The sequence below is a fragment of the Salmo trutta genome, chromosome 33 (assembly GCF_901001165.1).
Source record: "Salmo trutta chromosome 33, fSalTru1.1, whole genome shotgun sequence".
Lineage (NCBI taxonomy): Eukaryota > Metazoa > Chordata > Actinopteri > Salmoniformes > Salmonidae > Salmo > Salmo trutta.
This window is the reverse complement of record NC_042989.1, coordinates 13,538,285-13,555,343: the sequence shown is the minus strand read 5'-3', so window position 1 is coordinate 13,555,343 and position 17,059 is coordinate 13,538,285. Positions and strand designations below refer to the sequence as shown.

General features: G+C 41.7%; 1 protein-coding gene and 1 pseudogene across 1 annotated transcript; both read right to left on the bottom strand.

Moving 5' to 3' along the window:
• Window positions 1-2,543: 2,543 nt before the first annotated feature.
• On the bottom strand, window positions 2,544-3,518 carry LOC115172069 (psychosine receptor-like). Its single transcript, XM_029729261.1, has one exon. The coding sequence runs from the start codon at window positions 3,516-3,518 to the stop codon at window positions 2,544-2,546; it is 975 nt and encodes a 324-aa protein (XP_029585121.1).
• A 9,557-nt stretch (window positions 3,519-13,075) lies between these two features.
• On the bottom strand, window positions 13,076-15,137 carry LOC115172068 (B1 bradykinin receptor-like; annotated as a pseudogene).
• Between the last annotated feature and the right edge of the window lie 1,922 nt (window positions 15,138-17,059).

The window sequence follows — 17,059 nt, the reverse complement described above, 5'->3', positions numbered from 1 at the left end:
ATAGAAGTGATGCAAAATTGAAATCCCAGTCATTAAAAGTGGCACCATGGTGAATGAGTAAATACATATTTTTACGGTTCTTCTTTTAGCATTGACATTTATGCCAGTCAATAAATCGAATCCTGACGATGCAAATCTGAGATAATCTGAATAGAACTATGACACAAGGCATCAATGGCCAGACTCATTCACTATTACATTGTGGTGAATTGGGCTATTCGAGTTTGTCAGCAGTAGTGGCAGTTTGCTGCCTTATAAAGAAGTGATGATTAATTGTTTATAGAATGCTAGTTCACAAATTCAGTCTTTTTAACTATTAACTAACAGCTTCTTTAGACTCCTCTCAGCTCTGTTGAAATCCTGAGCAGTTTTAGTAAAATCACCTACGAAGATTACAGTCTTTTCATCCATCATCCTATAGAGCCTGTCTTTTATCGTAGTGTCCTAAATTGATCGAACGAGACAAGATATAAACCACCTTATCACAACAATCATGGAGTGTGTGTGTGCGTGTGTCTATATGAGAGGGAGAGAGAGAGAGAGGCAGCTCCTGAAGGTGTGGAACCTGATCTTATCAACAGGGTCCTGTGGCTTCAGTGGTCTGTACCAGGAGCAGGAAGGTCTACAGGTTTCTCTTAAACCCAAATCAAACGGAAGACCTGCGTCAACAGCGGCATTATTGCGCACGGAAATTTGAGCGTGTCAAATCACACTAGGCGCGCAACTACTGCACACGTTGATTTATTGTTGACATCATTGTTTACAAATATTTAGACAGCCCTGCTGGGAATTTGCGGTAAAATCACTTCTTCATGGGTAAGTGAGAGTTCAACTCTGTGTAATAAAAATATGGCTTGATGATTATCTTTCTACAAGTATCTGTAAAAACAGCATATATTTGTTAGCTAGCTATCTGACAATGGGTTCTGATAATACAAGCAAATCAGTGCCTGCCCTTGTGAGTAGTACAAACGTGATTAACATAGTACACTTAAGTATTTCAGATTTAACCGTTTGTATATGAAATAGGATTCCTCTTCTTTTTTTAAAACAGAGCAAATTTTGGCCGACAAAATAGAAGGTGTTATATCGGGCTAGGCAGCCCTAACCAACATCTCCAATCTCGTCTCATTAATTGGACTTCAAGTTAGCTGACTCCTGACTCCAATTAGCTTTTGGAGAAGTCATTAGCCTAGGGGTTCACATACTTTTCCCAACCTACACTGTGAATGTTTAATGATGTACTCAATATAGACAAGAAAAATACAATAATGTGTGGGTTATTAGTTTAAGCACACTGTGTTTGTCTATTGTTGTGACTAAGATGAAGATCAGATCAAATATTATGACTAATTTATGCAGAAATCCAGGTAATTCCAAAGGGTTCACATTCTTTTCTTGCCACTGTACACAATCCATGTCTCAGTTGTTTCAAGGGATAAAAATCCTTCTTTAAATTGTCTCCTCCCCTTCATCCACACTGATTGAAGTGGATTTAAGTGACATTAATAAGGGATCATAGCTTTCACCTGCATTCACCTGGACAGTTTATGTCATGGAAAGAGCAGGTGTCCTTAATGATTTGTACAGTCAGTGTATACCAAGATGATAGTGGGCTTATTATAGTGAACCACAATGCCACTATAATAATAATTTGGTGGGTGCTTGTATTTGTCCTGTTTCAAGTGTGTATTATACTCATGTCTGAAATGGAAATGTGTTTTTTGCAAAGCCCAACTCCCCCTGAGACACCCTCGGAGAGTGGGGTCACGGCCACTACAATGTATGAGGATATCCTCGGGGCAAATAAAATGCCAATTTAAAACCTGCGGGACAGTATCCATCCAGATTAAATTACATGATTTTGGTTGAAAGCAGCTGTCAGGCAGCTACCTTGTTTTATAGTCTTTGCCTCCAGTGTGTAGTGGCTGCACATATAGACAAGAAGAGGGTGCCAAATATATAAAAATAGAGATCCCACTGCTTTCCCAATGCTGCTAGTTGATGGCCTCCGATACCACAGTTTACATGCTGCTCTACTGTCAGTGTTAAACAGTGTTACATTTTACATGATAAAGCAAAAACACTGGGACAGCATGAAGGTTGACAGTTATGACAAGGATTTGGTCAAATAAGAATGCTGACCGAGTAAAGTGGTCAAGTTCTATTTTTGGTGCTATTAGTATACTTGGTCTCCTCTGAAACACTAGTCTGTAAATGTATTAACAGCAAGACAAAACCTGAAGTGAAAGTGGAATGAAGTTCATCCTTCTGTAGTGTCACAAGGAGGGATGAACGCAGTCACATTAGCTTTGAACGGTTCTTTTCAGAAAAACACGTCTTAGTAATGATAGCCTGGCACAATGATCCAAACCACAGCACAGTATGTATCCACGTTGGTATAATCTAACACTCCTTCACATAATACATTTTGGAACGGAGTCTTGACAAAGCATGAGTCAATATTTGTCACTCACAAAACAGTATGAGTCTCTCTCTCTTAACTCCTCCAATGTTCTGGTTTGTGGTTGAGTATCACCACACTACACCACCTCCTGACCGTTCCCCTCTCTCCTCCCCTGGAAGAAGTGTACCACCTGTGTGACGTTGGCCTTGCCCAGTCTGGTGATGAAACAGTAGAGGAAGGGGTCAGCCAGGCTGTTTAGGGCTGACATGGCCATGCTGATCTTATAAGGCAGGAAAAGCCAGGAGGGGCTCCGACAGTGCTCCAGAAGATCCCGCAGGAGCATAATAATGTGGATGGGTCCGTAGCAGAGCCCCAGGGTTAGCAGCACCACCCCCAGGAGTCTTGACACCCGTCTCCTCTCCTGCTCCTCCGTGGCCCGGTTGGAGCGGACCGCCACACAGATTCCCCGGCAGCAGAACGACACCAGCAGGACAGGAAACAGGAAACCCAGGACAAAGCGAGTCACGTTGACCTGCACCAGCCTGTCCCCCATAGGGTACACGTCGAAGCACACAGCCCTTCTGCCCTCCAAGTCGTACGAGTCTATCCAGGTGATTGTGGCCGCGTTGAAGGAGATCACCAGCACCCAGATAGCCACGCTGATCACCACGGCCGTGTTCAGCCTCCTCAGGACTGGGTATTTCAGCGGGTGAACCACACCCAGGTAACGGTCCAGGGCGATACAGCAAAGCAGCCCATTGCTGGTGTAGAAGTTTGTAAAGAGGAGGATGACAGAGAGGATGCACACAGCCTCCCCGTGAAGCCAGACACCGCGCCAATGCAAGTCCACCCACAGAGACAGACCTATGGTGAATAGGAGGTCAGACAGGGCCAGGTTAAACAGATAAACACCCAGCTCGTTCCTCTGTCTGATGTGCTGCCAGGACACATAGAGGGAGAAGGAGTTGGATGGAATCCCGATGATAATGATGATCAGGTACAGAAAGAAAAAGGGTTTCCTCTCCTCAGGGTAGCCAGCTGGGTAACACAGTTTGTCTGAGTCATTTGTGGTGGTGAGGCTGAAATTCTCCATTCCAGCAGTGAAATTCATGGCCCCTCACCTTTTGGAAAACAAGGCAATACAACACAACATGACTCTATTTCTAAAGTGTAGCAACAATCATTTCAAGACTGCATTATTTACCCAAGAAAGTAAACATCCCCCTAAAAGCTTGCATATGGAACTTAGCAAGGATATCTCTAAAGCTAATAAGAATCAGTCCGATTTCTTTATAGAAAAAGCCATACTCACGGTTTTTACAGGAGAGCAGCCAATTGGCCCGTACTTCTACTGTAGATTCAAGTCATAACATTATCTGATGTGTCTCCCAAACGATAACCCTCCACACAGACACAGCCCACACAACACGTACTATCATTCAGATGATTGCTCAACGAGCTCAGACAAACAGGAAAAAGAAACCATTGCTTCCTGAGACCTTTACTACCGTATAGATATACATGTATATTGAGTTCAATCCCATAACATGACAGACAGAGAGAGGTCTAGTGGACCACACTGTAGCTTTAGTTCTAATCTCTATGTTGAGCCATTAACTACATGCTGTCTCTCCCTACAGTATTGGTTTCACAATATAGACTGGTTATATTAGTTTAGCTTGTCTTGACATAATTGTTTGCAGTGTGATAAAGAATTATGAACACGCCATATTAATACTGTAAGTCGCTCTGGATAAGAGCGTCTGCTAAATGACTAAAATGTAAATGTAAATATTGGGAACTTCCTCATGATATTTATCTAACCAATTTCCATATAAAAGTCAAACAATGGGTAATGATCCAGAGTGTGTACATAGAGATACTTAGGTTTTCCATATTAAATAGTTGTAGAAAATAGGATACTATATCTTCATATTAACAGATAATATTTAGGCATTGTACCTTTACAGGAATATGTGTTAGGGTTTGAATAGCTATACATTTGAATAGAAAACATTTTAACAACATTTTTATAGAGTAGTGGATGCTTAAACAACACACATATAGTACTATTATAGCCTCACAAGGCATCAGTTGAATATATTGCGGCAAATAAGGATACTTAATTACTCTATCATGGAGGATACTGTCTACAATGTGAGGTAACACACGTATACAAGAGAAGCTAGTTAAGCATGCTAGCATAATTTTTTAAAAACATTTTTAATAATAAAAAAACAGATAAAGAAACATTGTGGCACAACTCCTCTCCCTATTTGACCTAGATAGTTGGTCTGTATGCATTGATATGTAGGCTACGTGTGTCTTTACATTTTGTAAAATTTTGTTCTGTCCTTGAGCTGTTCTTGTCTATTGATGTTCTGTATTATGTCATTCTGTATTATGTTTCATGTTTTGTGTGGACCCCAGGAAGAGTAGCTGCTGTTTTTTCAATTGCTAATGGGGACCCTAATAAAATACCTCCTTACACAGCCGCTGGAGAAGCCCTGCAGCGCCCCCGTGTGATGAAGAAGGTAGATGTGGATAGACAGTTCTACTCAATACAGCGCTCACTGCCACTGCAGTACACACCTGCCGGACCCAGTAAAGAGGGTAGACCAAGGTCAGTTAGCGATCCACTGAGATGCAGCAGAGGAGATCAGACCCGATGTAGAAACTCTGGTACATCACCACAGACACCAGGCTACAGAGGGTGTCCCGTACAGGCCGGCCCAGGGTCAGCTCCATCCACACCAGCACGGAGATAGTGTAGAGGAGGTCTGAGATTGACAGGTTGACCAGGTACACGGCCAAGTTGTTGCCTTTCCTCATTAGCAGCCAGGCCCCCTACAGAGATAGGCAGTTAGCCGGGGAAGCCTACGATGAAGAAGAGGGAGTACGCCGCTGGGAATACAGTATGTGGCGGTCCACCCATTTTGTCTTTAATGCAGGAGTCAGGAAGGTTAGAATTGGTCTGATTGCGTGGTGCTACTGTTGGGTCCGTCTTTGCCCTCTCTGAGTTGGATGACTCTGCATGCTCTGTGCTGTAGTCAACTACTGTACTTGTATGGTTCAATGAGAAAAGGGATGTTGGGTGCCCCTCTATTCCATGTGAATTCTATGCATGCAAATTCGTATTCTGGAACTTGTGAGAATGGCTCTACCAGTGTTCTTAGGGCATACGGTACTTATTTTTTTAATCAATAACAAAAGAATTGGGATTTATTTTTTGTTCTACATTTAGAATATTGTTAAACTACTAGATGACAATTTAGTGGTTAGTTGAGTAATGGGTATCCAAATATATAAATAAATACTGTAAATGTTACGTATGCATTTGAAGCACATGCATATTTCCCTGTTCCTGTCCCCATGAAGACTTACCTGAAAAGGACAAATTGATAAGTAGGAATATTATCTGGTTGATTTACATCTGAAAAGACAGCGGCCACACAAGCACACGTAATGTAACATAATGGTGTGCATGGATTGTTTAGGAGTGTATTTGTGGAAGGTGATGTTGTTTTCCTCTTTTGTTTCATTGAGGTAGAGCGGACAAACAGCCTTACTGCATCGACCCACTGTTCTGTCTCCTCTGTCAACATTTGATCACACAAATTGTTACACTGAGACCATTTCCATGTACTCACAGCAGGAGAGAAAAGTTTGGGAGAAGAAAACAGATGGGCCTTGTATTCTTACACAGATGCCTGTCCAACAGTAGACATATTTCTCGGATATGTTTTGTTAAAAGTACATTAGGATACAAACATTGTCAAACAAAAATTGTGACACCCTATTTGAGTGTAAATAGTGATAATCTGGATTTCTTTTGATGACATTTGCATCAAACATAATTTATTATTTTATATTGGAGCTATAACCACATTTCTGTCTATTGGAATAGTTCACCCACGAAGCAGGACACTATAACCTAATTTCCTTAATGTTTATGGTATTAATCTCCTCTATAGCGTTGGGTAAAAATAGAAAAAGCTTTCATTATACATAATGGCAGACGTCACAAAGCGATGGTTTTGAAGACTGTAAACAAGGTGAAATGATTGTGAACAGGGCTGTTTTAGCTCTGTTGTAGCTGTTGGAGCCCCAGATGGCTAATACCCCTGATGGTCCATATTGCAGATAACTGAATGTCACTCGCGTAGCAATTATGTCAACCCCTAACCAAATTTAAAATCCCCCTAAATGTCTTGTAAACTGAAAGGGAGGAGACTGTGTGAATTTTCTAGGATGTAGTATTTGGCACTCTTATCTGCTGTATGAAAATAAAACATTGGTAACATATTGTTCTTCTAGGTGTTTTTTACTTTTGCTCTCACACAATATTTATTTCGGTGCCAAATTTCTGTCTCCATCAAGGAAAATATTTGCATAAGGGTTTTCCTCAGAAATGCCCTCATTCAAATGGTGAAAGTTCAACGGAGGTACTCTTGTGAATAATGTTTTGATTAGTCCTTTACTCTATTTATGTATTTACATATTAATTACCATCATGCACATATATTACCTGTGCACAATGACAAATAGAACAACTGCTCCCCCAAAAATGCAAGAAACAACCCATTTGCCTAAATGGTTTTAAAAGTCAAGATTTTATCAGGAATTTCATGGCTTTTGCTCTAGAACCTGCATTATCTCAAGCACCAGGGATTTGACTGTTTAATTAACTTAGCATCCTGAAGTGAATGTCAAACATTATTAGTCTGTAGCATTTCTTTGTCTTAAATTCCCCATGAGCTATCACACGAAATCAGCACTGCAGGTGAGAGAGAACTGTGTGCTGAGAGAGTGAATGGTGAACTCAACAATTACACATGGGTGGTTTGCAGTTCATACATCATATTTATGTGCATAAAGCACACAAAAAAGGAGAGTTGTTTTTCAAAGGTGACTTTGGAGACCTCATCAGTTGTTATGGTGCGGTGAGAGACAAGAGTAGTGAGTACAACAGAATTTGTGCAAACAGTTGGCCACTCATGCAACAGGCTTTTAAGCTGTGCACGAAGATGTGGGCAAATGTCTCCACGTCACCTTGTGAGAAATCTGAAGCCCTAATACAGCAGCTAGTTAGTGTGGTGGAGACCAGCCCACAGATTTGTGCACAGCTTGACTGCTTGTTTCATGAGTGGAAGAGCGGAAAAAAATGAAAAATGCTGGAGCATCACTCCAAAGGCTCATGGAAATAGCCCCTGAAGATGTGAAGGGGAAGTGTTGCTTTGCATACATTGATGACATCATGGTGTACTCCCGCTCAGAGCAACAACACCTGGAAGGCCTGAGAGCTGTGTTCAGCAGGTTGCATAAAGTTGGACTCATGGTGAACCTGAAGAAGTGAGACCTGTTCCAGAGGAGCATTTCCTTCTTTGGACATGTGGTGGTTGAGACTGTCCAGTTTTCTCCAACACCTAAGTCAGTCAAGGAAGTGGAGAAGTTTCTAGGTATGACAGGATGGTATCATCGCTTCATCCCTCACTATGCAGACCACTCTGCTCCTCTCAATGCTCTGAAGAGGAAGGATGTGCCAGAGGGCTTTCGAGGACTTGAAGGAGGCCCTAACCAAAGCACCAGTGCTCCTCTCCTCTGACTTCTACCTGCCCTTCAAAGTGCAAATAGATGCTAATGACATTGGTCTTGGTGCTGTTTTGACACAAGAGTTTGATGGCGGTGAGTGAGTTATCGCCTATGGATCAAGACTACTGAACTCTGCTGAACTCTGTTTCTGAGCAAAGAGTATCTAGCAGTCATTTAAAACCTCTCTAGTGTAGGGGGCAGTATTTTCACATCTGGATAAAAAACGTACCCGATTTAATCTGGTTATTACTACTGCCCAGAAACTACAATATGCATATAATTGTTTGATTTGGATAGAAAACACCCTAAAGTTTCTAAAACTGTTTGAATGGTGTATGTGAGTATAACAGAACTCATATGGCAGGCAAAAACCTGAGAAGATTCTGTACAGGAAGTGCCCTCTCTGACCATTTCTTGGCCTTCTACACTCTCTTTATTGAAAACTGAGGATCTCTGCTGTAACGTGACACTTCCTACGGCTCCCATAGGCTCTGAGGGCGCCAGAACGTTGAATGATGACTTTGCAGCCCATGGCTGAAAAACAGTAGCGCATTTGGTAAGTGGTCGATCTGAGAACAATGAGACGGGTGCGAGCGTGCACGTGAAGTGGCCATTTTCAACTTTGAGTCTTTGAACGAAAACAGGGTTTCCCGGTCGGAATATTATCGCTTTTGTACGAGAAAAATCGCATAAAAATTGATTTTAAACAGCGTTTGACATGCTTCGAAGTACGATAATGGAATATTTAGAATTTTTTTGTCACGATACGCGTCCGCGCGTCACCCTTCGGATAGTGTCTTGAACGCAAGAACAAAACAGAGGATATTTGAACATAACTATGGATTATTTTGAACCAAACCAACATTTGTTATTGAAGTAGAAGTCCTGGGAGTGCATTCTGACGAAGAACAGCAAAGGTAATCCAATTTTTCTTATAGTAAATCTGAGTTTGGTGAGTGCCAAACTTGGTGGGTGTCAAAATAGCTAGCCCGTGATGGCGAGCTATCTACTCAGAATATTGCAAAATGTGCTTTTGCCGAAAAGCTATTTTTAAATCGGACATAGCGATTGCATAAAGGAGTTCTGTATCTATAATTCTTTAAATAATTGTTATGTTTTTTGTGAACGTTTATTGTGAGTAATTTAGTAAATTCACCGGAAGTTTGCGGTGGGTATGCTAGTTCTGAACGTCACATGCTAATGTAAAAAGCTGGTTTTTGATATAAATATGAACTTGATTGAACAAAACATGCATGTATTGCATAACATAATGTCCTAGGAGTGTCATCTGATGAAGATCATCAAAGGTTAGTGCTACCATTAGCTGTGGTTTGGGTTTATGTGACATTATATGCTAGCTTGAAAAATGGGTGTCTGATTATTTCTGGCTGGGTACTCTGCTGACATAATCTAATGTTTTGCTTTCGTTGTAAAGCCTTTTTGAAATCGGACAGTGTGGTTAGATTAACGAGAGTCTTGTCTTTAAAATGCTGTAAAATAGTCATATGTTTGAGAAATTGAAGTAATAGCATTTCTAAGGTATTTGAATATCACGCCACGGAATTCCACTGGCTGTTGAGTAGGTGGGACGATTTCGTCCCACATACCCTAGAGAGGTTAATCGGTGGAAAATTGGTGGCCTTTCCTTGAAGGGAGGAAGTTTGAGGTCGTTATGGACCACTCAGCCCTGGCCTGGGTGTTCATCCATCCAATGCCCAATTCAAAATGGTAAGATGAATGATCAGACTACAGGAGTTTGACTTCCATGTCACCTACAGAAAAGGACAGTGCAACAGTGTTCCCGGATGCTCTCTCCCATGCCCTGGTTGGAATACAGAAGCAAGCCACGGTCTGCATCAGCCAAGCATCCAGCAGTCCAGCAGTCACAAATGCTCACTCCCTGTGGACTAGTCTGACTTAGCTTCAGCCCAACAGTATGACCCCGAGGTGCAGACCACTATGAAGTATGTCCAGGGCAGAAAGCCAAGACATGGACACATCAATTATGCCATTGAAAATAGGTATCTGTTCTGGGTCGTCCCTGTGGGACAGGAAGGCCAGAAGTTTAAACTGTTTCTCTCACAGGGGATGAGAGAGCAGTTCTTGAGATACTTCCATGACAGTCCACCCTACTCATGGTGCTGGAAGTCGTCTACTGTCCAGATGTGAAGGGCATGTATCGGAATACACCAAGAGATGCATTACTTGCCAGAAGTACAAGTCTCAACTGACTAAGCTGTCGGGTCATCTGTAGCAAGTGGGATGAATTGTTCCCCATAAGAGAGGCGAAAAACCCCAAAGATCGCCTCCATTCTCACTGATGAAATATTGAACAGATGGGGAACGCCAGCCTATCCTCTCTCGGACAGAGGAGCTCAGTTCACCTCCCTCTTTCTCAAACAGCTTTGCCAGAAATGGGGTGTCGTCCAAAAGCTCACTACAACGTACCATCCACAAACAAATCTGACATAAATCGCACGCTGAAGACCGTGATCGCATCCTTCATGAAGGACAAGCACAACACTTGGGACAGCTGGTTGCCTGACTTCCGCTTCTCCATCAACTATGCCTGGCAGGAATAAGCAGGTTTCACACCTGCAGAAATTGCCCTCGGATGGAAGCTAAAGAATCCGCTTGAAGAGGCTCATCAGCAAGTCACTTGATCCTGAGCAGAATGTCTACTCACTGCTTGAAAGGCAACAGCACATGCTGGAGCAGGTTAGACCCAACGTCTCCAAAACTCAAGTAAAACAGGGGTGTTACTACAATCCCGAACGTCAACAAGTTGCTTTTGAGTACGATGATCTGGAGTGAATCAGAGCTGACCCACTGTCCAAAGCTGATGCTGGTTTCATGGCTAAACTAGCTCCTAAGTGGAAAGGCCCAGCCAAGATACTTAAGAGGCTTGTCAACTACTCTGTATTTCTCCATAGCCAGCCTGACAACAGTGATGTGTATCATGTTCAAAACTTTAAACTGTATTTCGGCCCCTCAGACTCATTTTTTTTGGGGGGGAGGGGGCATTTTGACTGCATGTTGGTGGGAGAAAATGTTTGGTTACAATTAAACTTATTTTACCATTTGGGTTTTTGCTTTGTGTATTTACTTTGGACTGGTAAGATCAAGCTTTTCAAATCAAATCAAATTTTATTAGTCACATTCGCCGAATACAATAGGTGTGTATTACAGTGAAATATTTACGAGCCCCTAACCAACAGTGCAGTTTCAAAGAAATATGGATAAGAATAAGAGATAAAAGTAACATGTAATTAAAGAGCAGCAGTAAAAAATAAAAATATATACAGGGGGTGCCGGTACAGAGTTAATGTGCGGGGGCACCAGTTAGCTGAGGTAGTATGTACATGTAGGTAGAGTTATTAAAGTGACTATTTTGCATTCTTATTTGTGCCATACATTTGAGTTGATTTGGTTATGACATCACCATAGGCTATGGTGTAAACTTCACTGTGGTGGAGAAACCACAGCTTTTAGGAAAAGCAACAGACAGGACGTTGGCTCATCTGCAGTTTATTGCTTGGAACGTCTCCACTGTGGTTACCCTGGGTGTGATCAATGACTTGACATCTAAAAATGGACTCCTATACCTACAGAATGCAAATAGTTACAGAATGTAGTTGGAGGGTGGTCATACACTCAAGTTAACACGTTATGTACACAAACATGAACCAACAGAACCAGTCTGCAGAGCAAAAAAGCACAGCTGGAAAGACTTCTCTCCACACTTTGGTCTTGTAATGTTATCATTAAATGACTATGAATGTATTTATTTATAAGCGTCTTGGGTGTCACGAACCGGCTCAAAGTTCATAACAAAAGGGAGACAACGTGGAGACAAGGAATAACAAAATATATATTTATTAACTAAGGTAACCTAAATACAAATAAACATAGTGTGTCTGCATGGAGAGAGTCTCCTCAATGAATGTGGCAGAGATGTATTTATCCTGGGACACACCCGGGCCCAGGTGTTTCCCATGTAGCTGACGACCCTCCCAACTCCCACCGGCATCCTATTAAGGAAACAAGAGCAAAGAGAGAGAATACGGCAGACAGAGAGGGAGGGTCGTCACATGGGGATCATTAATATTTGTGTCAAGATACAAATATACTGAACAAAAATGTAAACACAGCACGTAAAGTGTTGGTCACGTTTCATGAGCTGAAATATACACAAATGCATAAAATGATTATTTATCAAATTTGTGCACAAATTTGTTTACATCCTTATTTGTGAGCATTTCTCCTTTGCCAAGATAATCCATCCACCTGACAAGATTATCATGCTGTTTAATGAAGAAGCTGATTAAACAGCATGATCATTACACAGGTGAACCTTGTGCTGGGCCACTCTAAAATGTCCAGTTTTGTCACACAACACAATGCCATAGATGTCTCAAGTTTTGAGGGACCATGCAATTGGCATGCTGGCTGCAGGAATGTCAAGAATACCATAAGTCACTTCTAACATAGTTTTAGAGAATTTTGCAGTACGTCTAACCGACCTCACAACCGCAGACCATTTCTAACGCGCCAGCCCAGGGCCTCCACATCCGGCTTCTTCACCTGAGACCAGCCACCCGGACAGCTGATGAAACTGTGGGTTTGCACAACTGTAGAATTTCTGCACAAACTGTCAGAAACTCCAATGTCACACAGGGGGAATTTGCTTAGATGTACAGTATATTAAATAACTTTATTGAAAATATGAATGGTAAAGGTACAGCAAATGTGGGTACTGGTGAGAGAAATACAATGTTTAGGCCTTCACATAGTGGTGTTTGGCATTTAAAGGTCACCATTTATTGTAACAAAAGACAAGATTTCGGGGGCTATCTGGAATGGTGTAACACGCACACACCTATGTAGCATTTCAAATCTATCACCCCCATGATGTTCCCTGCTATAATCTACAATCTCTCTTGCTTGTGTCAGAGAAAGGACTGGAAAAGTTACATTTAGCATTAAAATTGACATTGTGACATTGTGAGCACACAATATACGCTTCAGGAAACATCGCCACTATCTTACTTTTGAGACTATCATTTCCATGCAATCTAAATCTGATAGGTCTACATAATGTGGTTCTAGATTGCACACATTTAATGTGGATATATTTGATAAATTGCGTTATTCATTAAAAATGGCATTTAGTTGATATCAAATCACAAATGTGCAGGAAAATGCAGGAAGACATGTCTGTATTACAACAGGTTTGATTTGATCACCCCTATGGCAATAGGTTGACACACTGGCATTTCAGCTTTCAGTTGTAGTAGAGCTCCTGTGATTCTTAGTTTTCCTGTAGATGGCGCTAACTTTCCTCCTAAAATACTGACTGGAAAATACATACAGCACAGGGTTTAGGCTACTGTTCAGAAATGCTAGGTATGTTGAAATTTGGGTTCCAATATCCATCCCACTTCTTGTCCAAGACCTCTACTTCACATAGTATATCGAGTAGGGTGAAGAGTTGGAAGCGACTCCAACACACAAGGAACAGCAGCGTCAAGGCGCAAACGAGGACTGTGGCCTTCTTGTAGTTTCTATCCTCTATGTAAACACTCTCCCTCCTCTTCCACAGGGCTCCAATGATGTTACAACTGCAGGAAATAATCACCACAACAGGTTGAGTAAAGTCTGCAATGTTCATCAGGAGGTTGTGGGCCAGCTTCCAAGATTCCCCAGAGTTGTCAGGATACTCCAGAATACACACCATTGTCTGAAGTTCATCAACAAACATCACCTTTCTGTGAATCGTCGCCAGCACCCCCATCAGCAGCCCAAACAGCCACAGGATGAGACAGACTACCAATGCGTAGAACTTCCTCCTCAGCCAACTGGCCCTTATGGTCCTCACCAGCGCTAAGTAGCGGTCCACACTAACCATTGCCAACAGGTAGATGCTGGTACAGAAGTTGACCAGGATAGACTGATTGACTATGTGTCACAGGAAGTCTCCATACGGCCAGTTGTGGTCGTTGAGGATGTTCATGGCCTAGAAGGACAGGCAGGCCAGGAGGAGCAGGTCAGTCAGGGCCAGGTTTCCCAGGTATATCTCTGCTATGGGGCACTGGCCCCTCTGGAGAAGGAAAACCAGAAGGATGAAGCCATTACCCAGCAGCTTCACAACACACAGGGTAAAGATGTAGGGAGGGGCGATGCTGTAGACCAGGATCCATTGTTGTGGAGAGGATTCTAGATGGTGGGAAGTATTGTGCTACTGTTTTCTCAAATAAAACTGTGAAGGACCTCGGCGTTACTCTGGACCCTGATCTCTCTTTTGAAGAACATATCAAGACTTTTCTGACAGTAGCATTGCCATGGAGACCACCAGCTCTGTGGTCATAGGAAAATATCTTATCTGTGCTTATTATTCACTAAGAAACAACAATATTCATGTAAATATTGTGACTCTGAAGTTGGATACTGTATTTGGCATGGAAATAGAAGCCAAGGGGGAAAACACTGTAATCAATCTCCTGAACATTGTAGCCAGATATCTTTCAAAAATGTATGCTGAAGTCCAAACTCTTCAAAACTCCCTTGTAGGGTTACCGTATTCCAGTTAAGCTGTGATTGCTTAATTATGCAGAATCCACATACATGTTTAGTATTTCTGGTGTTGTTTGACAAAAGAGGGATTTAAGCATGATGTTTTAATAAAGACATGACAGGAGTCCTTGGAGTAATTGATCACACGTTGTTTTTATTACTATTTCTTCTAAAATGTGATTTAGTAACTCATGAAAGATTTATCATGTGCGACTCTGAGTAGAACATTCTTAAAAATACAGATGGCTGATCAAACAACTATGCTTTCTTCTTGTCAAGTTGAATAACCTCTAAAAAGTGGCAGTCAGTGTTTTGGTCTATCAGTATTAATTTGTACTAAATTACTTTAGTCTCTATATAATTACTTTATTCAGATGCCTGGCTCACAAAGCCATCTTTTTGAATGTCATGCAATAAATTGCTTACCTAGTGTTAATTTAGTTTTGAAAGGAGTTTTGTAGTGTTTGTTGTTCATCTTTAAGCTACTCACTGAATTAGGGAGAGACCTGCTGGAAAGTTTGGATCTGTATACAACATTCTTTCACAACCTTGTCCCACCGTGCATGTCAACTTGTTTATAAGCCATTTTCAGTTTGCCTCCTGAAGCGCCAAAGTTCAGATCAGAATGTACGAATACTCAAGAGAGAACATGTATTTTGTCAAGCGAACAGCTTGTTTGCCAAGTGTACAAACCCATTTAAGTGTACAAACCCACTTTCCTTTTAGAATGATTTTAGAACATTATTATAACCTCTATAAAGTGGTCTGGAGCTTTTTGGCAGAGGTGTAAGAACACACATACATAACTGTAGGCCGAGGGCCAAGTAGCTGGCTTGATCTATGATTTCCTTTCTGTTCCCCCTTTCTTTCGAATAGATTTAAACTTAATCATTGAACAGCCTCTGTTTATATTTCATCATGAGTCGTTTCAAAGTGAATAACATTTTATTTGTCACATGCGCCAAATACAACAAGTAGACTTTACCGTGAAATGCTTACTTATGAGCCCTTTCCCAGCAATGCAGTTAAAAAGTAAGAAAATTAACAAATAGATAAAAATAAAATAGCATCCCAATAAAATAATGTTTCTGGATTATAGAGTGTACTGGTAATGCCTATTTTTACAGAAACATTGTATAGGTACTATACACTGAGTGTATAAAACATTAGCAACACCTGCTCATTCCATGACAGACTGACCAGTTGAATCCAGGTGACAGCTATGATCTCTTATTGATCTCACTTGTTAAATCCACTTCAACCAGTGTAGATGAAGGGGAGGAGACAGGTTAAAGAAGTATTTTTAAGCCTTGAGAAAATTGAGACATGGATTGTGTATGTGTGTCATTCAGAGAGGGAATTGGCAAGGCAACATAATGAAGTGCCTTTGAACGTGGTAAGTGCCAGGCGCACCGGTTTGAGTGTGTCAAGAACTGCAACATTGTTGGGTTTTTCACATGGAATTGTGCATGGTAAGTACCAAACAAGTCATTGCAAACTTTATTGTGCAGTTTAGCTATTCAATAACTATTCCATAGTGTTGGTCAGAAAAACATTCACTTATCATGTAAAATAGATTATTATCAAGGACTTTACAGATGTTTTATTTGTTTGAATGTATAAAAATGTCTAAACCATCCTGCATATAAAATATCAAATCACTGAGAAACCTTTTTGAGATACAGCTATACCAGTGGTTTCTGGTATATGAACGACTTCCCTGACGTGGGCGGAAATGTCATGGCCTCCACTTCTTCGCTCAGTAAGGAAGTGGTCAGATGACGCGGATGCTACGCTACAGGACTGTTTTGCTAGCACAGACTGGAATATGTTCTGGGATTCATCCAAAGGCAGTGAGGAGTATACCACCTCAGTCATCGGCTTCATCAATAAGTGCATCGACGATGTCGTCACCATAGTGACCGTACGTACATATCCCAACAAGAAGCCATGGATTACAGGCAACAAACCCAGACGCGAGCTGCCCAGTAACGCGAGCCTACCAGATGAGCTAAATGCCTTTTATGCTTGCTTCGAGGCAAGCAACACTGAATCATGCACGAGAGCATCAGCTGTTCTGGATGACTGTGTGGTAACTCTCTCAGTAGCCGATGTGAACAAGACCTTTAAACAGGTCAACATTCACAAAGCCGCGGGGGCAGACGGATTACCAGGACTTGTACTCAAAGCATGCGCAGACCAACTGGCAAGTGTCTTCACTGACATTTTCAACCTCTCCGAGTCTGTAATAACTACATGTTTCAAGCAGACCACCATAGTCTCTGTGCCCAAGGAAGCGAAGGTAACCTGCCTAAATGATTACCGCCCGATAGCACTCACATCGGTAGTCATAAAGTGCTTTGAAAGGCTGGTCATGGCTCACATCAACAGCATCCTCCCGGATACCCTAGACCCACTCCAATTCGCATACCGCCCCAACAGATCTACTGATGACGCAATCTCAATCGCACTCCACACTGCCCTTTT